The sequence below is a fragment of the Columba livia genome, chromosome 16 (assembly GCF_036013475.1).
Source record: "Columba livia isolate bColLiv1 breed racing homer chromosome 16, bColLiv1.pat.W.v2, whole genome shotgun sequence".
Lineage (NCBI taxonomy): Eukaryota > Metazoa > Chordata > Aves > Columbiformes > Columbidae > Columba > Columba livia.
The window spans coordinates 4,794,333-4,816,439 of record NC_088617.1 but is presented as its reverse complement, the minus strand read 5'-3'; the positions used below and the strand labels follow the sequence as shown (position 1 = coordinate 4,816,439).

Here is a 22,107-nt window from a genome sequence, read left to right as displayed (position 1 = left end):
ATTCCCCCCAAGCCCTCCCAAATTTGTAGTAGAGAACAGTCTCTCTTCATTTATGTTGAGGTCACACTTACGTTGCCATTGCAGGACTTGAAAGAGATGCAGCTCTGTTTAACTTGCTGTGAGTCATTGCAGATTGTATGGGTGAACACACTGTACATAGGAAAAGTCTGGTTACGTTTAAAGGCTTTTCCTCACACTTGTGGCCGCAGGGTCAGCTCTTCAGCTGCTCCTCTGTGCATTGTGTTTGTACCCCCGGTCACCTGTGTAACCCACATGTACTGCAGGTAAATCTGTGTAACCCGCATGTACTGCAGGTAACTCTGTGTAACCCGCATGTACTGCAGGTAACTCTGTGTAACCCACATGTACTGCAGGTAACTCTGTGTAACCCGCATGTACCGCAGGTAACTCTGTGTAACCCGCATGTACCGCAGGTAACTCTGTGTAACCCGCATGTACTGCAGGTAACTCTGTGTAACCCGCATGTACTGCAGGTAAATCTGTGTAACCCACATGTACTGCAGGTAAATCTGTGTAACCTGCATGTACTGCAGGTAACTCTGCTCAGCTGCTGGTGTGCAAAGGAACTACTCGGAGTGAAAATGCACGCTTATTTTCTAGGAATTAAGTGCTTGAAGAGATGGGCAGCAATAGTCCCCTGATCTGTCCTGTGCTGCATGTTTAAATAGTGGTCCCTCTGTATGTATCTAGTTTTTGCCACTCTGACATTTTCTCCAGCCTTTCTAGGCATACTTGCTCTTAAATTATTTTGTTTTGTACGCTAACTCCCTGTCTGCCTCATGTTGGTGACATTGTCAGGTTCACAAAGAAAAAATCCTGGGTCCTGCTAGCTGCTCCTGTTCATAGAGCACCTGTCCTGCCTCAGTTCTTTCACATGGCATCTGCCATCCTTACCATCTATTTTGTGGGAAATTATGAGCTTGAGAGACTTCTGCAGCAATGATGAGGAAATATCTTAATTTTTCAAGTAATTAAATCATTTTGGGAATGGGCACTCTAGCTTGCCCTGCCACTGTAGGAGTCTGGGTGTACTCTACATGTTTAAACTGATCTAACCAATGCTGCAGCTTCCGATGCTCATCTGACCCCAGGGTGAGGTGGTTCAGCGTGGGAAAGCACCTGAAGGCTTTTGGGATGGTGAATTTTCTCCTGGTCTGTGCTGCAGCTGAGCCTTCTGAGAGAAGGGTTTGGGGTGGAGCTGAGCAACCACGCTTGGATTAGTTTTGTTTTAATGTGCGGGTGCTGTGTGGTGGGTGCTGCCTGGAGCAGGCTGGTGTATCTCCTGAGCAGTGTTCAAGGGCTCCATGGCAGCAGGAATCACATTTTTCATGGAATCCAGCAGCCCTGTTCAGTTGAAGTCAACACAAGACACTCATCCTGCTGCAGTAGCTTCCCCACATCAGAGCAGGGCAGTGTGGCTGTGAGGAGCGAGTCTGGCCGGAGCACGGAGGTGCTGGTGACGGGCCCAGCGCAGCCCCACGACCCCAGTGGTGCTGGGGGAGCTGCTGGTGATCTGCCCTGCCCGCTGCCCCCGGGTCCTCTGCTGCTCCATCCCGCGTTCCAGCTGCATGGCAAGTTGTTAACGACAAATCGTCTCTCATACATGCACCATGATGTCCAGCACAGCTGGGGTGTGATCTCTGGGGATGAAGGTGACCTTACAACATTCAGGTGTCATCCAGACAAAAGGTGACAGCAGAGACCAGGTTCTGTATCCCGTGGGTCTCTGTGGGGTGTCTGGGTATCCTGCTGTGGAGTTTAGGAGCGTGTGTCAGAGGACAAGGGCTTGGTACCGAGCCGTGAGTGCCTTACCGGCTCCTGCCTGCATTTCTTACCTTCAGGGAGTTATCTACCAGAATTTGCAGGTGATTTCCTAAAAATGTGTGGGTGGAACATGCAGCCTTGACAAGTGCTATCAGAGTTCAAGGGCAACGGCAGCCCCGGTTATTCGGAAAGCCAGGAGGGTGAGCAGCCATCCCCCCACCCCGCCGTTTGCAACAATCAGGAGATGCAACTACCGGCTTTCTGCCGAAACCCGTAAACTCCGCGGGGCTGGGGGCGGCTGGGGGGTACCGGGGAGCTGCCGCTCCGCTGCCCGCGGGCGATGCCGCTCGGGGCGGGGCCGGGCCGGGCCGCAGCTGGCGGGGGGCGGAGGGGCCGGTCCCGCCCCCGGTGCCGCGGCGGAAAGAGGCGGGCGGGGGCGGCAGCCGGTGCTGCGCTGCGAGCCGAGTCCGCCCGAGCGCCCCGTGTGAGTGCAGGGCCGGGATCCGGCTCGGGGCCGGCGGGGGGTTCTCCCGGGCAGGGCCGGCAGGTCGCTGCTCCGGCGTGCCGGTGGCTTGGGGGGCACAGCCCTTTCGCCGGGCGCTGGAGCTCCTGGGATGCTTGGCAGCCGGCGGGGATGGGGCTGTGCAGCGTCTGTGCTGGCTCCCCGCCTCCCCGGACCGGAGCTCTGCCTGCTTCTCTCCGTCTTCTTTCCTCCCTTTCCACCCCACCAGCCGCAGAGCAATGTCGGGTTTGCTGTCTCTCTGCTGTCTTTATTTGCTGTCAGTAGTGCCGTGAGGTCGCTGGGAAGCCCATCTCGGGGTAGGGCTGTTTCGCAGAGCTGGTGCACAGCTCTTCTGTGTTCTGTCCTTTGTGGTGACTTGTCTTTGGCTGAGGGATTGCTTGATGCACCTCTTCTATGTGTGTGTATTTACTATGGGCATCCTTAGGGTATCTTAACAAATGCCTCAGGTCTTTTGAGCTATATTGTAAGAGCCCCAAAGATGGGCTTTATAAGCTTTCAGAGCAGGACCTGCATCTCTCTTGTCCCAGTCAGTACCTTGGGGATCTCAAGCTGATATCTTTGCACACAACTTTATACCCAACTGAAAACAGCGGGAGATGGAGCATTGCTTTTCCTGCTTTGGAGACCTTGTCAGCAAGCTGAGGCTTGTTTCTCTGGGCAGGGCTGGCTAAAAACTTGTGTTTGCCTGTTAGAAATGGAGACGGTTGCTGGGAGTCCTGGCTACAAGAAGCAGTTTTCCTGGCAGGGCAATGCTGTGCATCACAGCAAACCTGGACTCCTCGGGTGTGCTCTGGCTGAGCAGGCGGCCGGAGGGAGCTGTTACAGAGGAGTTAAAATGGAAGTCTCTGGTGGAGAAGGGCTATTTACCTTCTGGAGGAATGAAAGTGCATTTTGTTTCTCTTGGTTCTTGAGTGTTGAAAGGAACAAATCAGTGTGTGCAGTGTGCCTTGTCCCTCTGGTCGCTCTCCAGGTTTTGGGGGCTCTGACATGGGCAGATCACCCCAGCTCAGCTTTTGCACCAGTATTAAAGTGTCCTTGAAAAAAATATGGGAACTGCAGCATCCTTGGGGCATTTTCAGTCCCAGCATTGCTGGTGGGAGGGGCACGGCTTGCACTTACAGTGTGGCCAGCCCCAGCGTGGGTCCATGGCTGCTGTGTGCAATCTGAAACCCTCTCTCTGCAGCCTTGGGTCTGTCTTCCTCTGCAGCTGAGCTTTCTGGTCGACCATGAACGCCAGCGGCCCTGGCTATCCGTTAGCCTCTCTCTATGTGGGGGACCTCCACCCGGACGTGACCGAAGCCATGCTTTACGAGAAGTTCTCACCTGCTGGGCCCATCATGTCCATCCGAGTCTGCCGGGATGTTGCCACACGCCGATCTCTGGGCTATGCCTACATTAACTTCCAGCAGCCTGTGGATGGTAAGGTGCCTGTAACGCAGCCTCGAGGAGCTGCCTCATAATGGGGGCTTGGGGTGTGCAGGAGAAGGAAGGGCAGGTGGTGGACAAGGGCAGAGCCGTTGTCTGAGTGGATGCCTCAGCTGTTGTGACTTGGCCATATTCTGCTGCTGTTGGGTTTTGGTTGTAACTAATCCCAACCAGATGGTGAACCATCCCACTCCCATCTCAGAGACTGGGAGAGGATGTAGCAGCTGGGTTTGGGCTTAGGAAGGTGACTTGCAAGATCCATGAGCTGATGGAGAAGGGTACCAAAACTCCTTCTTCCCTTCCCTGGGGCAGCCAGCTGCCCAATGCCTCACGATGTGAAGCGAGACCCCTCTCCTGGCAGCATTGCCATGATACAGTGCTGCATGGTGTGGTACCCAACAGATGTTTCGTGCTGGAGTGAGGCAATGGTAATGGGAAGGTTTTGGGTTAGTTGTCCTGGATACCAAAATCCTTACTGAGTAAACGAGTTGGGTATCTGCCAAACTGGAGCTTGCAGTGAAATGAATGATCCCGTGGGAGTCAGACATGCTTTGGAGAGGAAAAAAATTTAAGCAGGAAGGAGTGATGTGGCTGGAAGGAAGGAGAGCAGCCCCTGCCTGGCCCTGCTGCCCTGGGAGGCAGAGCTCCCAGTCTCAATTAGATTAATGACCCCCTGTCCAATCGTACCCCTAATTCCTGTGCCCGTCCCAGCTGCCGTAGGATGTGAAGGGGATCTGTGTTACCCTCCTCTCTCACCCTGTTCTTACCTCTTTGCCAGCTGAGCGAGCCCTGGACACCATGAACTTTGAGGTGATCAAAGGCCGTCCCATCCGCATCATGTGGTCCCAGCGGGACCCTGGCCTCCGAAAGTCTGGGGTGGGAAACGTCTTTATCAAGAACCTGGATGACTCCATTGATAACAAAGCCCTGTACGACACATTCTCCGCCTTCGGAAACATCCTGTCATGCAAGGTACAGGTGCCCATGGGCCCTGGAGGAAAGGGCTTGCTGCAGAGCTGCCCAGTGTTCTCAGCAGTGTGCTCCAGCCAGCTGAAATTCACTTACTCGTTCTGCTTCCTGCAAAGTTTCCCCTAAATCCCCACCTGCTTTAAAGACAGAAGGCCCTGCTGTGTTTCCCCTTGGGAATGGGGTTTTCCCCCGTCCCCCTTCTTCCCAGTCCCTGCACGGAGACATTGTGTGTTGTTCTGCCTGAGCTCAGGGCATTCATGGCACTTGGCTCTCAGTACACCACGAGCTCCAGGGCATCATATAAAGCACCGGGTGCTGGAGGGCAACCACCTCAGCCCCAACAGGACAACTGACCCCGGGCAGCATCCCAATGCAGCTCAGCTGTTGTGGCAGTGGGATGTCAGGGAGGGTAAATAACACTGAGAAACAAGGGTGAGTTTTCATGCAACTTACTTATGTGCAAGCAGAGAGAAAACCAGTGTCTGTCTCTCTTTTTTTCCACTCTCCCCCCCATCCTCTTTGCTCTGCGTTTGTAGGTGGTTTGTGATGAAAATGGATCTCGTGGCTATGGCTTTGTTCACTTTGAGACTCACGAGGCAGCGACTCGAGCCATTGAGACCATGAATGGGATGTTGCTCAACGACCGGAAGGTGTAAGTGGAGGAGAGGAGGGGAGCATCTCCTCATCTCTGTGCTTGGTCCTCCCTTGCCTTGGTGTGTGCTGCGGAGGAACCATGTGCCCTGCTTGGGCTCCCACCTCCTGCAGCTCTTCCCTCCCTTCCCGTTCGTCCCCTCCGTGCTCTCCGGGGAGTGAGTCACTTGTGGTCAATGCTGGTGGAAGTGTGATAGTGGTTTGGAACTGTTCCTTATGGTGGGGAAGGAGTCCAGCCCTGGGCTGTGTTTTATTGCTGAGGCAGTGTAAAGAGTGCCCACAGAGCAGGGCTGGTCATCGGTCTCTGCTGCCAGCACCAGATAATCTGGGCAGGAAGAGGTTTTTGTTGTTCTTCAGCTCCTTGCTTATATTGCATCACCTTGTTCTCCGCATCCGTCTCCACAGAGGAAAGCAGCTGCCCGGGGAGGTTGGGGATACCTTGGAGGAGGAGAACTGGCACTTGGTGACATCCTTTGGGGTCTTTTGGGATCTCCTGGGGTGATAACCCCATTATGGGGCTGTGCCCTGTCTTACCACTGTTCCCATTTCAGTAGTGCCAAGTGAGGTCTGGGCAGGGGAACACCAGCGTGAAGGTGCTGGATGCGAAACACCATGTGGATTCGTGGGCAAGGAAAGCACAGCCTGAGATGTTGGGGTCTCTCTTGGCCTGTACCGAGACAGATGTGCCCGTGTCCATCTTCCCTCTGCGGAGGATGCGAAGGGTTCCATGTCCCTCTCCTTGCTTCCTGCAGGTTTGTTGGTCACTTCAAATCCCGCAAAGAGCGCGAGGCAGAGTTTGGGGCGAAGGCGATGGAGTTCACCAACGTCTACATCAAAAACTTTGGGGATGACATGGACGACGACAGACTGCGGGAAATCTTCTCCAAGTTTGGTGAGTACAGTTGTTGAAGCAAAATATCCTTGTGTTTGATAAACTGGTGTTGGGGCAACTGCAAAGAAAGCTGGGGAGAGTGCTTGACTGGAATACTGACCTGTTCTCTCAATGGGATCGGACTTGCTTAAATGCTGTGTCAGCAAATGACTACAGTGGCTTAAATCATCAGGACATTACATGTGCTTTCTTGCAATGATGGAGGATAAGTTTACTAGGTGCTCTCCTGGAAAAAAATATTATCTTTTTCACTTTCTTGGGTAACAAAAGTGGGGTTTTTGTTTTGTGGGGTTTTGTTTTGTTAGTTTTTGAAGTTGTCTTGAAATCAGCATGTTGTCTGGTTATAAGAGCCCTGGGAATAAGAGATGCTGAGTCTGAATTTAAAGCAAAAAAGCCTTTTCAGTTTTAATGGAAGATGCCTCTTGTGACAGGGTTTAGTACTGTGCCAGCCTATGGACTGTACTGTCTGTGCCTGGCCAGTGTTAGCTCAGGTAATCTGTGAATACCCTTCCTATGAACCCAATACATGTGTTCATATATAAAGCAGACGAGAACTTCTGGCCAAAGTTACTCATTGCACTGGCCGGAGAAACCAAAAAGCCAAGAGCAATCAGAGCAGCATCCAGGGTGGTAGGGGTTGTCCTCACCAACGCACGCAGCCTCCTGTCCCTGCCCTGCGGTGGGGATCCCGCTGTCTGTCCCCCCTTGGCTCTCTGGTGCTGCCATGGCTGCTCACTCTCCTCGCTGGGCTGTGGGCACCCTTCTTCACACGTTGTTCCTCTTTCAGGAAAAACGCTAAGTGTCAAAGTCATGATGGACAGCACTGGCCGCTCAAAGGGCTTTGGATTCGTCAACTTTGAGAAGCACGAAGAAGCTCAGAAGGCAAGAGGCTCCTTGCTGCTCGGCTGCTAGCTCAGCCCCAGGCTTGTCCCCTGCTCATGTTCCCACCTCTCCTTGGTGGGGGAACCTCACCAGCTTTGTGCTGGCACTGGTGGGGCTGTTCTGGGGTGGTGGGTGAACAATGGGGCTGTGTCCGTCAGCATCCTGCTGTGCTCAGCGCCCTCCCCTCCGCTGGCAGGCGGTGGCCGACATGAACGGGAAGGAGATCAACGGGCGGATAGTGTACGTGGGCCGGGCCCAGAAGCGCCTGGAGCGCCAGAGCGAGCTGAAGAGGAAATTTGAGCAGATCAAGCAGGAGCGAGTGAGCAGGTACCAGGTAAGTGGAGAGCAGGATGCTCTGTCCCTGCATCCCTGCAGGTCTGCACCAGGGACATGCCCTGGGTACCCAGGGACACCCTTGGCTTGGGAACAGCACAAGGCTCGCCGGAGCACATCAGTGTGCTGGGTCCCTGTTACAGTTAAAAAAGACACGCAGGGGCCCAGTTGCTGCCTGGTAATGTCCTGGAAAACATTATTAGGAAAGAGGAGAGAGATCTAAGCTCAGGGTGATCTTGGCAGTTGAACAAATGGGTCTGCTCTTTTCCAGAAATTAAAATATTAGTGTGGAAACAAGGCAGCTTCCTGAGATCTTGGAGCGACTTCATAGCAAAGATTTGGGCACCTTCTTTACTCAGGGTGTCTTGCCTATGGGTGGAGCACACGTGTGGTCCTGGCTCCTGTCACCGGTCGTGCGGCAGCCCTGTGGAGGACATGTCTGTGGGACATCCCACCCTCTGCAGAGCTACTGGGGAAACACACAACTGGCTGAAAAAGCTGCTGTAAAATTCAGGAGCCCAGGCTGCTTTTTTTTTTTTTTTTTTTTTGCCTGTTTGCAGGGGGTCAACCTGTACGTGAAGAACCTGGATGATGGGATAGATGACGATAGGCTGAGGAAGGAGTTCTCTCCCTATGGCACCATCACCAGTGCCAAGGTGAGGGACTGGGGCTGTCACTGGGGCTCCTGGGGTCAGTGAGCTGGTGGGCTCAGCCATTGGAAATGGACCAGGATTATCATCCTGTGGAGTTATTGTTCCCTGCTGATGGCTTGTGTGTCCAGCCAAGTGTAAGGGACACACCACTTGAACTCCACGCTGTCCTGAGGAGCTTATTATTCAGCAAATATTTGGTAGCTTTACTGACTTACCACAGCCCCAGTGAGATTCAGGATATGGGACATTAAAGCCTCATAATTCTGAATATTGTACAGCTGCTCTGTGCTTTGGGACCTATGTGACACTGATGCAAATGGAAATGACCCAGAAACCACCTGGCTGACAGGCTGGTGTTTTGCCTCTTGGAAAACCATAGAAGTCTCAGTCTTGCCACCAAGACTGACACCAGTCTTCTCTTGAGGGCCATGTGTACACGTGCAGAGGGACGGTCTGGCTTTACGGTCAGATACCTGTAACCTGCCAGCTGCCAGGGACAGATGCTGCCTGGTCCTTGGAAAGGACTTGGTGTCCCCTGGTCCTCAGCTCTTGCTGGCTCCTGTGATGTAAAGCACCAGAGTCTTGCTGGTCTGTGGGCCCTGGGCAGGGGGCGGACACAGAGACCTGGGAGATCATGGGCTGCAGATCTTGGGCTTCATTTCCCAAACCTACGGGTTTTGCCCAAGCAAATTCTCCCCTTCCCCAGACAAACCTCACTGCGGACCCCCACGGGTGCAGCCCCATCTGTCCCCCCGGGTGTGAGGGCTGCAATGGGGTGCCCACGGCTGACAGGTCCTGTGCACCCCCTGCCGCGCGATGCTTTGGGTGCTGCAAAGATCTGTGGACTTAGTTGTCTTGTTTTAATCCAATTTTAGGTGATGACAGAGGGTGGCCACAGCAAAGGGTTTGGGTTTGTATGTTTTTCCTCCCCAGAAGAGGCTACCAAGGCCGTGACTGAAATGAACGGGAGGATCGTCAGCACTAAGCCTCTCTATGTTGCACTTGCTCAAAGGAAAGAGGAGCGGAAAGCAATCCTCACCAACCAGTACATGCAGAGATTAGCCACCCTGAGGGCTCTGCCTGGCCCTCTCCTGGGCTCCTTTCAGCCCCCCCCGGGGTACTTTCTACCCCCTATTCCCCAGGTGAGAACCCATTTCCGAATGGCAGCCTTGCACAGGGACACAAATCTGCCCTGGGCTGGAGGAGGGGGGTGGCAGTTGGTCTGAGGAGCAGAGCTGGGGTTGTGCAGACCTGGCACAGGCTGGTGTGGGATTGGTGCTAGCAGCGCTGGGCTTATGTGTAAGTGGCAGGACTTGCCAAAACCCTGGTGGGGTGCAGGTGTTCTAGGCGACGGGCTGGGGATTTGGTAAGTACTCTGTTTCTCCCAAAATAAGACCTACCCTGAAAATAAGCCCTAGCATGATTTTTTTGTCAGGATTTTTGAGGATGCTCAAAATATAAGCACTACTCCAAAAATAAGCCCTAGTTAGAGTTCATAAAAAAAGTCAATTTAAATAGTGTCCATGCAGCTATACATGTAAAAAAAGTAATCATCTTTTGGAGCAAAAATTAAATAAGACCCTGTCTTATTTTCAGGGAAGCAGGGTACCTACTGCTCCTCAGAGGAGGGAACCAAGGAGGAGTTTGGGAGGGTGTGAGCCCAGAGAATGAGTCTGCTGATGAAATGAGGGGAGGGAGAAGGGTTACAGAGGTGCAAAAGCTCATGGGGAAGAGATAAGTGTAGCTGCTTGAGGACACGTGGGCAGCAGGACTGGAGGTTAATTGTTCAAGTGCTCTGGCACACCGCAGAGCATGGTTTTGGCTTGTCTGTCTGCATGCGGCAGCCACCGAGATGCTCCAGGTTAGATCTGGCTCAGCTCCCGAGTCACCTTGGGTAACATGTTCTCCTTTCCCAGCCACAAACCAGAGCTACCTTCTACAGCCCCAGCCCAGTTGTCCCAGTCCGTCCTGCCACTCGCTGGAGTGCGCAGCCCTCCCGGCCTCCCCGTGAGTCAGCCTGTCTCTCCCTGGGGCTCTCGGTGTGAGCTGGGCTCAATTGGGGACTGCGGGTCTATAAAAGCAGCACAAAGTGTGTAACCACAGGTGGATGTGGTCTGGAGAAGCGTGCGGGGGTTTGGTGCAGGGGTCACGGTGATGGGCACCAGAGGATGAGATGTTGGGGTTGACCCGGTGAGATGCTCCTGAGCTTTCCCCAGTCACAGTCACTTCTCCCATTTCTCCTTCCATGTCTTCGCTACCAATAAGCTCTATTAATCCTGCTCCATCTCTACAACAGCATATCCTGCAGCTACTCCCATCCTGAGGGCTGCTGTGCCACCCCGGCGCCTGCTCACCAACATCAGCACCATGAGACAGGCCTCCACGCAAGTGCCCCGCGTGCCACCCCAGGCCCAGAGAGTGGGTGAGTTGGGGGAGGACCTGCCTTGGACATCCCCCTGCGTGGGTGAGGGTGCCTGCTGCAAGCTTGGGTCTGCCTCTGAGGATGGATCAGTTTGTGACATTGCTCGTGGAAGAGTCTGGATGGTGCCCTTGTATGTGATGGGACTGGAACAATGTCTGTAGCAGATAAGCGTGTAGCTTTTGGGGAAGGTTGTGGTCTTTCAGGTAATGGGACAGGTCTCTGATATGCATGTTGGTCTGGTTGGCTGCTGCTTCTCAAATATGTTCATTAAAGGTGATGATGATGCAGCCATGGCACCCTAGGCTTAGCACTCAGACTGAGGTGGGGGTTGGGACAGGACTTCTTGGGCAGAAGCAGAGGTTCACAGAAGGTCCTACAACCTCTGGCTGAACTGCTGCCATGGCCAAGCCTCCAGTAAAACACTCTCATGTTGGAGGTGTTAGGAGCTGAGGCCCAAGAACCAGACCTTGCTGGCACCCCCAGGGCCTGGCTGTGCTGGGGCCGTCCCTGTGTCCCAGGATGGCCCCTCCACTTGCCAGCATGGCATGGCTGTGCTCTGCAGGGCTGGTGACCAAGCTGCTGCCCTGTGCACCGTGCCCAGAACACTCCTCACCCTGAGTGTTTTAACCCTCTCTGTCCCACCACCCCTCTGCCTTCTGTGTTGGTCACGAGGAGTAGAATGCTTTGAAGAGAGGCAGAAGTAACTCAGGGTGGAAGATGGAGCGACTGAAGGTCTGAGGTCCCCTCAAACATGGGACTGTCTGGTGGGGTAGCATTGGCCTCCAACCATCATGGCTTCATGCAATTTAGCCCAAGGTGGTCTGTGGTGTTTGGTGTCTTATCACTGAAAAGAGCAGGGGGACCAGGAAGGCTGTCTTTGGGTTTTTCCTCCTCTACATGTGCCCTTGTCCTCTTGTTCCTCTGCCCTCACCTTCTTGCAGGAAGAGAGACAGGGTGAGCTAAGGGTACTTGCTCTTGCAGCCGCCTCCTTGGTGCTGTGTCTGTCCTCTGGCTGCTGATGCAGATGGGCATTTCTGCAGGAGACACAACGAGGTGTAGGTGCCTTTGCTGGCACTCCTGCCCTCTGCAGAAAAATCAGACCACCCCAGTCCCGTGGGCAGGATAGCAGTGCCCTGCCAGTCCTGGGGAAGCTGCCTTTGACCTGGGGACTTCTGGGGCTCTCTGGCTAAGCAGACTGCCCTTGTGGTTTTATATTCCCCATGCAGACATGCATTTAACAAGCTTCTTCATAGAAATGTTCCCACTCCTGTTGCAGCCAACATCGGGACGCAGACGGTCAGCGCCCGGGTGCCCTCCTCACCCACCCTGCCACGGGGCACCCCGCAGTACAAGTACTCCTCGTCCGTCAGGAATGTCCAGCCTATGGGGCACATGCCACCCGTGGTGGCCCCGCAGGTACCTGCTCTGTGACCTCTGGGCTCGGGCACAGCCACCGCAGCGTGCGTCAGCCCAGTCCTGCTCTGGGATAACGTGGCTGCTGAGCAGGACCATCCCCACAGCTCTGTTTATAGTATGGGCAACTTTCTCAGGGGCTGCTGGGGTAACTGGGGCTATAGTAGCCTGCTTCTGGCTTTCCTGGCAACCAGCATCTGGATACAAGCAGGCAATGCCAGAGTCTGCAGGAGCAGCTTGAAGGGGTGAAATGCCCAACTGGGTCTGGGGACCAGCACAGTTCGGGCAAGCCAGGTAGCTCGTGCATTGCTTCCAGCGCTTCTGATTGCTGCTCTTCTCCGTGTTGTGTGTTTGTTTGTTTTCTCTGTCCAGGTGGGAGAACCCGCTGTGCATGTGCAGGGGCAGGAGCCGCTGACAGCATCCGTGCTTGCAGCAGCCCCTCCTCAGGAGCAGAAGCAAATGATAGGTGGGTGTCACTGTGGCTTTGCTGTAGTAGGTCCAGCTGTGGAGCTGCGTTTGCATGTGAAAGTGGACTTGCATGCACCAGGGAAAACTCAGCTGCTAGGAGAAGCTGTAAGCATTTAAAGGATTGCTCTGATATTATGCTGCTTTAAACAACAAAACAGGCTGTGTTGGAAGGGTGTGGAGGCACCAAAACCTCCCCCTGTCTGTATGAGCTGCCTGGCAGACAGTGTCTGGCCAGGCTCTGCAGGCTGGGCACAGCTCCATCACACCTGGGCTGCCCCACAACCTCTGCGATTCCCCGGAGCTCTGAGCTGTTCTGCATCAGCAGCGCTGAGCGGCTGGGTGGCTGCAGCGGCTGCGGTCAGCCCTGCCCGAGAGAGGCTGGAGAAGAGTCATCTGGGGAGGGAGCAGGGAGGGATGTGCACAGGGCAGAGGCAGCCTGGCAAAGCTGTGGTGGGGAATCTGGCAGTGAAACAATCTGTGTGCTGGAGGATGGGATGGCAGGAAGAGGACAATTAGCATTGTCCCCAGCCAAAGATGGCTTTCCTCCTCCACACCTGTTTGCTTGTATAGCTGTCCTTCCTGGTAAGTGTGCCCCATAGGCAGGGCTAGCTCTCCCCATTGTAAGGGGTTGCTGCACTGGGACTGGTAGCATTTTGCCTGCAAACACTTGCTGTGACACGCTGGAGTAAGTTTGCTTGTGAGCAGGTTTTTTTGTGCATCTGGGTGGGTTTGTTTGTTTTTTTCCCCCCCACCACCTCCCTTGTATCTCTCTTCAGTTGAAAGGACAGAGCTGGGAGGGCAGGAGGGTTTGCATTGGGTTTGAAAATGCTGGAGGTCTTGCACAGTGGTGATGTCCCTGGTGTTTGGAGCAGGTGAGCGCCTCTACCCTCTGATCTACGCGATCCATCCCTCACTGGCCGGCAAGATCACTGGGATGCTGCTGGAGATCGACAACTCAGAGCTGCTGTTGCTCCTGGAGTCCCCCGACTCCCTGCGCTCCAAGGTAGGAGGCACTTGGTGTCCAATCACATCATATCCCAAAGGGCTGACAGCCTGCTGCTGCCAGGAGAGGTGATCATGGCCCAGAGGATGGGTTAAGAATGTTGATAGCCATGGGAAGAACAAGTGACTGCTGCTATTTTTTTCCCAAGTGAAAAATGAGCAGAAAGGATGTTGGGTTGATGTTGTGGCACCCAGTGCCTGAACACCTGCCCACGTTCAGCAAAAGGAGAAGCTCAGAGCAGCTCCGCAAAAGCACCGGCCAAGCTCTGAGGGTGGTTTGGAGGTGGCTGGAAAGTGAGAGGGGAGAAGCAGGATGGGTGTTGCTCCCCAGAAACACATAGGGAGATGCTTTTTCCTGATAATAGATGCCAGTACATGCAGCCTCTCTGCAGCCATTTCTTCAGTTTCCTTAATCCTGGTGAATATTAAGTTTTGGTTCCCATCAAAACAGTTGCAGTGAATTCACTGCATCTCCTTGTTGGTCCTTGGAGACAGGATTCACTTTCCCCATTTCACTGATGTTTTTGAAGAGCCTGGGCTTTTCTGGATGGTCTCAGGCAGCTCTACCTCCAGAGGAGTCTGGTTTCTCTCTGTCAAATTCTGACTCCTATATAAAAGGAGAGATGTCCCAGCATTTGCCTTGGGATAAGCCAGGGGAGATCTTTGGGCTGATCAGTCTCTGGCAGAAGCAGCAGACTTGGATTTTATGTTATTACTTAAGTCCTTTACCTCTTGGAAGTGAGTATGTGCAGAAGCCAGAGTGGGACTTGGGATATTGTGTTTCATGTGCAGTGCACTCCTCCATGGGAGCAGCTCACCTTCTCCCCCCCTTGTGCTCTCTGTTGTAAGATGGAGGAGGCGGTGGCTGTTCTCCAAGCACACCAGGTCACCAAGACATCACACAAGAACAGCACCGTGGCGTTCCTGCAGTGACCCGGGTAGGTGCGAGGAGCTGGTGCAGGCGTTGGTGTGTGTCTGGTGTGCTCAGGGTCTCTGGTTTCTGACTCTCAAACTGGGGATTGGGTTTCATTGTCCAGACCAAGTATGGCTTGATAAGCAATCTAAGTATCTTTGACTGTAATATTCCACTTCTTACATCACATCCTCCATTTTCTAGACTCACGTACTCCAGAGATGTGGTTCTGTGTGGTTTTTCTGTGTTCACAAGGGCAGTGACTGTGCAACCAGCAAGGAAAATGGGAAAGGACCTTCTTTTTCTGTAGGTCTAGGGGAGACTGGTACAATCTTTCTTGGGATTTTCCAGTGTTTTTTGCAGAACCTTGTCAGTAAATACCCTATAGGGTGTTGGACGTCCTGTGTGGGGTGACCAGGAGAGCTGGCTCTGCCTCTGGGCTGGGACAGACCCATTAACAAGCAATTCAGACTCACGTGTATTCCTCTGAAGATATTTTCTTGGCTTGTGACTGCAGGGAAATGGTTTGTTGGGATGAAACTGTTCCTTTAGCAGTTGAAACTTGCATATGTGGGTTCTTTGTGTTTTTTGTAGACTTCAGGACTGAGTGCGAGTCCCGAGAATGTTGCCTTTGAAGAACAGCAGCAGAAACCTCACCGTGCTTTTGGAACCGTGCCCGTACAGCGACCCTGGCTTGTCTTCAGTGCCCCATTGTGGTTTTTGTGTGTATTGTGAACCTTGCAGAATTGCTTCCTCCTGCACCTGTAAAAAAAAGTCCCCATGTTAATTCTCTTCTTGCTACTGAAAGCCTCTGGTGAAATGTAGTGTGGAACCCAGCCTGGTTCAGTTGCCCAGGAAATGCCAAGTGCTGATGAATCATCATTTTTACTGAATTTATTGGGTTCTGTAGTTTTATTTTTTTCCTGTAGCTGACACTAATAAAGTACTGAAGCTTCCACCCCCACAGCATGGGTTAATTCCCTTTGTAGAAAGACAGCAAATGTGTTTTCTCTGTTTCATGCAGGTGGAGGGATGGATTTAGGTCAGGCTGCTGCCATCAGTGTTTGAAGCTTGTGCTGCTGGTGGAGCGGCCGTCCTGAGAGCTGATGGTAAGGGACACATAGGATTAAATGAACAAACTGCCAACCAACAGGCTCTCCTGATCCTTTCTGACTTTCTAGGGGGATGGCTTTAAGGAAATCTCATACCATCTACCTGGATTTTATCCTTTCTAGCTAGATGTTTTGAACTTCCTTTTAAAAAGCATCATCTTCCTGTGATTCTCCTTTTGCAAGAGACCTGGTACACTGAGTGTCTTCTGCTGGTCACCACACTGTGTGCGTGTCTGTGGTGCACACAACCCCAGCTTTTGAGGTACTGTGGAGTAGCTATAAATCAAAAGCTGCTTCTCCAATGTATGTTCCTGACCAGTGATTTCAAGGTGCTGCTGATGGGCCTGAAAACATCCAGAACTGCATTGTGAATGGAATAGCTTGGACGCATTATTACTCTGTTCTGCTCTCTGGGCCTCTCCCAGGCCATGTTTTTGTTGTCATGCTAGACTTACCACTCTGTTCTTCCTACTTAGGAATTTCTGTCCCTAGGGGCTCCTTTGGTACCTGACCTTGCTGAGCGTTCCCGCTGGCAGGAGCACACCTCCGCCAGCACCCCCCGCCTTCTTTCTGTCCAGCCTGGGTGCTGCTGCTGCTCTCTCCATCTTCCTGCTGTGCTGGGTCATACTCTCGCTTCAGCTCACTGCAGAGTCATCCCTCCTACCTCTTGTTTTCCTTCCAGCATTTTAACAAATCACATGTTTGCTCCTGTGTGGTGTCTGCTCAGCTGAGACTCTTCCCTGGGGCTTTTCATCATTCCTTTTTCTTGCTTTTTTTTTTTCTTGTTTTGACATTTTTTCCTCAAACCTCCTTAAATATTCATTTTCCTCATAGTTGGTGCCTGAACTGTGCACTACTGAAGTATCTCCTTCTCAGTGAGATGCTTATAAAGGACTTCAGTCTAACTAATATACAGGACCTTCATTTAAGTTGTTATTTCTCCCAAAGTGTAACTGGCTGGAAGATTTTATGCTTTGTCTCCAGAGGAAAGATGTATATTTGCAGGAGTGGAATGCATACAGGAAGCTGGAATGGAACTGTACAGGTAAACTCCATTCTGCTGTTGGCCAGCTTGTCTGCAACTCTTTTTTCAGGTGTAACAGGCCGGTTCAGCTGTGCCTGTGACGCCACCTCTGATGCCAAAGTGCTTGGCTTGAGAGAACAGCTGCAGAGCTGGAGGGAATGCAGTAACACAGGGACACCAAATACCTTAAAAAAGGACAGGAACAAGGACCAGAGTCTTTCAAATGTTTATCAGAAAAGGTGAAGTTGGGGCTTGGATCCCCATGTTTACTAGAGGATACTGGAAAGTTTTCAGCTCCCTCGCTTATCCCCTTTGGGCAAGTCTGAGCCTTCAGGGAATGGAGGGAGGAGCAGCAATGCAAATGTGAAGCTGGAGTCTCCTGTTTGGAGTAGCTGCTGTGCCTTTTGGAAGGGGTGCTGCTGACAAGCTCTCTAGCAGCATGGTTGCTGGAGCAGAGGAGGAGGCAGGAGCAGAATGACTCTGGGCTTGAAGCAGTGTGTTTTGTTGCTGTGCTTCATCTCTGTCTAGCTGGTGGTATTGCTGGGGAAAGTCTCAGAGATAAGGTACGAAAATGTGTTGCTGTTGCTGAGAGGTGAATGCTGCTGCTGTCATGAATAGTTGAACAGGGCAGGTATCTGCTGCTCCAGATCACAGCAGGGCTGTTAAAAGCATAGCTCTTCACTAAGTGAAATGAGCCTTCCTCCTGTATTCTGCGACCTTCCTCTGCTTATCTGTGTACTGCTGGCCTGCGCTTCCCCACCCTGACATCCATCACCCTTGCCTGCTGAGAGCTCGGGCAAGGATCAGTGGAGATACAGGGAGCTGTAAGTTGGTGCAGGTCTAGTGTTGTCCAACGTCTTGACTCACCCGTTAAAGCACTCTACCCATGCACAGTGTGAACAGTGGTGAGAAACCCTGACGTGTTGTCACCATCTGACAGAGCAAGGCCTTAGATAGCAGTGGCTGAACTCCTTGGACAAAAAGGAAGGGACAGTATGAAGTGGTTAAAGTGTTCCAGTTCCCCCATACCATGGATCATATAAAAAAAACACAGTTCTGAAGTGAAAATAAACATGGCTTTAATGGTTCATAGAATAAATCCAAATCTCTCTTTATCCACCATTTTAAGTCAGTGCCATAATACCAGGTAAATATAAACATGCATTGAAGTAGTAAGCCAGACCTCAGCTGGGATTTTACTGCATATCCTGCTCCCTGTAACATCCTATAGCAACTGCTCCAAAAGGCACAGAGGAGCTAAAGTAGGGTTTTTTTTAAAAAAACAAACAAAACCACAAAAAAACAATTGTAAAGTTCCCAAGCACCCAGAATCTAAAAGAAGTAGTGCACAGTGTAACAAGGCAGGCTTAAATTGCTGCTGTTTTCCTAAATTAATTCCTAATTAAAAACAAAAAAAGCTGCTACTGCCCAGCCACACTAAGCAGCAGGAACTCAGCTGAGGGCCAGCAGGCATCAAGTGGGAGACAAAACTAGCTCAGCCCTGTGCAAGTAACTGTGCCTGTGTTACCACAATGGTATGTGGTGCCAGGAAAACTGCAGCAGTTCCTGCAGCAACCTTATTTCATTAATAGCAGCACAAATGCAGCAAAACTGTCACCTGTTAAAGACAAAAAAAAATAATCTGTTTGTAGCTCTTCAGAAAGAGCCATCCCACATGCATCTTAACCAACATGGAAAGAGTCCCTGAGGCCAATAGTTACAGCCAAGTTGACGTCAGTCAGGGAAGGTACCCTATATGCCTCACAGGGAGAGGCATTAAAACGCTGAATGATCTTAGAGCCAGATAATAGTTTGATACAGATTGTGTGTCTTAACATTCACTGTGCTGGCGTAGAACCTGTTACACCTCAGCAGCAGGAGACGATAGATTTCAATACCGATCCTGCATTAAGGTTGGTCCCTGTAACAACATCAGAAGGGAAAATGCTTTCTTCTGCAGTGGAAAACAAAGCTTTCCTTGTTGCTTGGTTACCCTAGGCTTTGTTCAGTTCTTGCAGTAATCTCAGTGCAGCTGTGTTCTTTGGTTCGGTTTTCAACAAGCTCTTGATATCGGCAATACTTGATTTGTAATCCTAGAAAGAGAATATTTTTTTAAGTGTTAGTACATTGAAAATTCAGTCTAATGCTCTTGCTGCAGAATTACTACCTGTAACACAACTGAGCCTGTGCCTCCCCCTGTATAATTGCTTAAGCGCTAGCATTAATGTAGCTGTTCTAAAATACACTTAAACTAGGGCTAAGACGACAATTTCATCACTCAAGAGGGTTCTGAGTCCAGCAGAAATGCAGTAAGTCTTCCAGTACTGCCTAGAGAATCTCTCACCAGACACAAAAAGCTCAGTGCAACATGTAGCTGCTTCCAGCATCTCCAAAACCAGGACCTGGCGCTGAGAAACTCACAAGATCCAACCAGCAAATAGTGATATGAAAGAAAATCCCCTCTCAGTCCACACAGGTCTCAGCTACCTGATGGCAGATGTTGTCTAGCACAGAAATGAGCTCTAAATGGCATTTCTTGCTCTGATCAAACATGAACAGGCTTAAAACCATTCGAAAACTCCTGACTTACCTTCAGTTCTTTAAGGGCTTGAGCACGCCTGTAGAGCGCCTTAACATTTTTAGGATCTAACCTCAGAGCTTCTGTGCAGTCCTGTACGGCTTCCTTGTATTGCTTCAGAGTCAGGTAACAGAGAGCTCTGAAATGCAATTACCAGGTTAGAGATCTTCAGTTAAAAGCAGCTTCTGCTGCTGCAACACACACAACCGATCTCAGCCCAGCTCTGCGCAGCACAAAGCTGGACTCTAAAACAGACTTGTAAGATTACATCACATATGAGGCTCTTCTTGAGCTCAAGTTTGTTTCAGTTAAAAAGGAAGGAAAAAAGGAAACAGTTTTTTAGTATGAAAGTAAAAAAAAGGAGAAAAAGAGGATTTTTTAGAGTAAGCTGCTCTAAAGCTAAGAACCTGTACTTCAAGGATGCAGGTTCCTATCTATACCAGTCCAGACTACACTCTGCTTCCTGCAGTGGCCTTAGGAGTCTTTACACTAAACAGAGTCCTGGCAGGCAAATATTAAAGGGAGAAATCCCTTAGCAGCCCTAGGCTGAGTGACTCCAAGGTTTTTTCACAGTACCCGATCAGAGAACTTCATACAAGCTACAGGGAAGACCACTTGGGGCAATCATTAGACAGCTCTGTTGGAAGCACCACGGTGGCTTTTATAAAGGGCGAAGAAGTACTTGGGCAAAGAGCCGAGCAGTACCTGTTGGTGTAAGTCGCACATTCCTGGTTGAGCTTTAAACTCTCAGTGTACTTCTCAACTGCTTTTTTATGGTTTCCTTTCTTTACAAGTTCATTTCCTTCTGCCTTCAGAGTTTGAGCCCTCTCAGTGCCAGCAGCAGCCTGGTCTGGAAAGAGTGAGAAAGCATACAGAACACTATAAAACTGATAAGATCAGTGCAGCCTCTCAAAAAGCAAATATCCCCATACCAGAGACGAGACACAGAGACATCAAAGGATCCAGAACCAACCGAAGAGGCTCTGGCAGAACCAGGCTCAGGGTTTTCCAGGCCCCAGCTGCTGACAGGCTGAGCAGGCCTGGCAGCTGCCTCGTTCATCACCCCTGTGTGCTGCAGGGCTCTGTGCCCGGCTCGAGGGCACGTTCTCACCTGGTCCTGCCCGCTGTGCAGCTGCAGGAGGAGTGTTTGCCCCGGGGGCGCCGGCAGCAGGAACACTCCACCTTGTCTGGGCAGAAACAGGGACTGTGGGGATTGGCGGGAGCTTCTGGCGCCAGTTCACACCATCCTTCTCCAGCAGAGCTTTAGTCATCCTGGAAGAGAGGGCTGGTGGTCACACTGTCTGTTGGACATGCAGGAGCCAGCACGGTCGCTTTGTAACCTGGCTCATGTATTGAGAACAGCACATCTCCACTAACCCCTTCACATGCATCTAAACTAAGCTCCTTCTACAGGCAGGACATTAATGAAAGGAGCTTCTTCATGTCAACAGGGCTAAAAATACCAGAGGACGAGGGCTGGAGCTGTCAGTGCTCAGTGGAGCAAGAGGTGTGCGTGTCAGTCCTCACCCTTGGGAAGCGGTGAAGTAGATATAGCTCCAGGAGGAGGAAAGGGCTATGGCAGCCTGTAAACTCAGTCAGCACAGGGAGCTGGAGCCTGTAGTTCAGTATTTGTTTTAAAACAGGCACTGAGCAAAGCAGAAACTGTCCCAGGAAATTCATTCCCAGCCCTCAGCCAGCATCCTGAAGGGCAGACAGTGTGGCCAAGCCTGCACCTTGCGCAAAGCATCAAGAATCCTCAGTCGCTTCACCCATGAGCTCAGGACCCAGCTCGCTCCCAACACGGCTGCGGAAACACAGCAAGGCTTGCAGGAGCGCCAAACCAAGCTGCTGTGTCCCCAACCCTGCCGGTGTCACCCCAGAGCACGGCATGGCATCCCTTACCTGTTGACGCCATCGTGCGCAGCCGGGATGGAGCAGTCCACCTGCAGTGCGGTCTTGTAGTCCACGTAGGCCAGCTGGTACCTCTCCAGGGCCTCGTAGGCCGCGGCCCGCCTGAGGAGGGGCTTGATCCCGAACGGGACCAGCTGCAGGGCGCTGGGTGGAGGGAACAGAGCCGCCGGGAACGAGGTCAGCCCGGGGGGCCGCGGAGGATCGGGCACGGCACGGCCAGGCTGGTGTCGCTCCGGCGCTGCCACCAGCCCCGTCTCGCCCCCCTCGCGGTGCGGGAGCGAGCGAACAAGCCCCCCGGCCCTGCCACCCCCGTGGCCCGGTGCCCTCGGGCCCCATCACCCGCGCTGCCCCGGCCCCACCGCCGCTCACCTGCTGCAGTCGGTCACGCAGAGGCCGCAGGCGCCGTCCTTGAGGTGGCAGGCGGCGCGGTTGGCGAGCAGCACGCTCCGCTCCTCGGCGGCGGCTTCCCCTGCGCCGGGACACAAACGGGACCGCGGTTCAGCTCCGCTTCGCCTGCCTGCCCCCCGCCCCCATCCGCCCGGCCCGGGACGCGCGATACCTGCGGCCTCCAGCAGCTCCAGGGCGCGGGTGTAGAGCGCGGCGGCCGGCCCGTACTGCCCGCGGCGGAACTCCTCGTTACCGGCCCGACGCAGCGCACCGGGGGACGCCGCCATCGCGCCGGGCCGGAGAGGCCACGCCCCTGCCGCTGAGGGCGGAGCCTGCTCAGACCACACCCCTCGTCCGGCGGGGCGGGGCGGGCGCTCCCCGCGGGTTTCCGGTGGCGGAGCGGAAGCGGCTGCGCGGCGGGCGGCGATGGAGGGGTGAGTGAGGGACTGGCCGGCTTAGTGACCGCCGCCACGCAGCGCCATGGAGACGGTGCAGCTGCGGAACCCGCGTCGGTAAGTAGAACGGGGGTATCCGCGCGGGGACCGAGACTGCTGCGACCTGGCTGGCCCCTGTGCGGCCCGCGTCCTTCCTGTCACCGGCGCGTCCCGGGCCCGAGGGGTGTCGGCGGGAGCGGGGCAGCCGGCGGGACTGAGCTCCCGGCCCGGCGCATGGTGCAGGCAGCGGCTGGAGAGGCAGCGGGGCCTTCTGCGAGACCAACTGGGCAGCGCCGGTGAGTCCGTGCGGTGACAGCATCGAGCTCCAGT

General features: G+C 53.0%; 3 protein-coding genes across 9 annotated transcripts in view; 2 read left to right on the top strand and 1 right to left on the bottom strand.

The window, feature by feature from the left end:
• Window positions 1-2,178: 2,178 nt before the first annotated feature.
• PABPC1L (poly(A) binding protein cytoplasmic 1 like) lies at window positions 2,179-15,297 on the top strand. 6 transcript variants are annotated; one of them, XM_065031941.1, is made up of 16 exons: window positions 2,179-2,269; window positions 3,516-3,727; window positions 4,512-4,705; window positions 5,239-5,354; window positions 6,106-6,245; window positions 7,033-7,127; window positions 7,324-7,461; window positions 8,021-8,116; window positions 8,989-9,255; window positions 10,030-10,120; window positions 10,410-10,535; window positions 11,812-11,951; window positions 12,321-12,414; window positions 13,289-13,419; window positions 14,211-14,356; window positions 14,926-15,297. In XM_065031941.1, the coding sequence occupies exons 2-15, from the start codon at window positions 3,535-3,537 to the stop codon at window positions 14,349-14,351; spliced, it is 1,962 nt and encodes a 653-aa protein (XP_064888013.1). In that variant the 5' UTR covers window positions 2,179-2,269; window positions 3,516-3,534; the 3' UTR covers window positions 14,352-14,356; window positions 14,926-15,297. The 6 variants fall into 6 exon arrangements, 4 of the variants coding, with proteins under 4 accessions (XP_064888013.1, XP_064888014.1, XP_064888015.1 ...); XM_065031942.1 differs by having other exon boundaries at window positions 2,186-2,269; window positions 3,492-3,727; XM_065031943.1 differs by lacking the exon at window positions 2,179-2,269 and adding an exon at window positions 2,276-2,604.
• Window positions 15,298-17,521: 2,224 nt separating this feature from the next.
• Window positions 17,522-21,691, bottom strand: TOMM34 (translocase of outer mitochondrial membrane 34). The gene is made up of 7 exons (XM_065031959.1): window positions 21,516-21,691; window positions 21,326-21,425; window positions 20,948-21,100; window positions 20,157-20,317; window positions 19,751-19,895; window positions 19,058-19,184; window positions 17,522-18,560 (listed from the first exon to the last, which is right to left on the bottom strand). Exons 1-7 carry the CDS (start codon window positions 21,628-21,630, stop codon window positions 18,462-18,464), a joined length of 900 nt encoding a protein of 299 aa, XP_064888031.1. The 5' UTR covers window positions 21,631-21,691; the 3' UTR covers window positions 17,522-18,461.
• Window positions 21,617-22,107, top strand: part of STK4 (serine/threonine kinase 4) — a 42,765-nt gene continuing 42,274 nt past the window's right edge. Inside the window, exon 1 of one of the 2 annotated variants that reach the window (XM_065031957.1) lies at window positions 21,617-21,855. In XM_065031957.1, the coding sequence (XP_064888029.1) occupies window positions 21,824-21,855 (32 nt within the window). In that variant the 5' untranslated portion in view covers window positions 21,617-21,823. The remainder of the gene's footprint in view (window positions 21,856-22,107) is intronic. The other variant, XM_065031958.1, reaches the window with a different exon arrangement.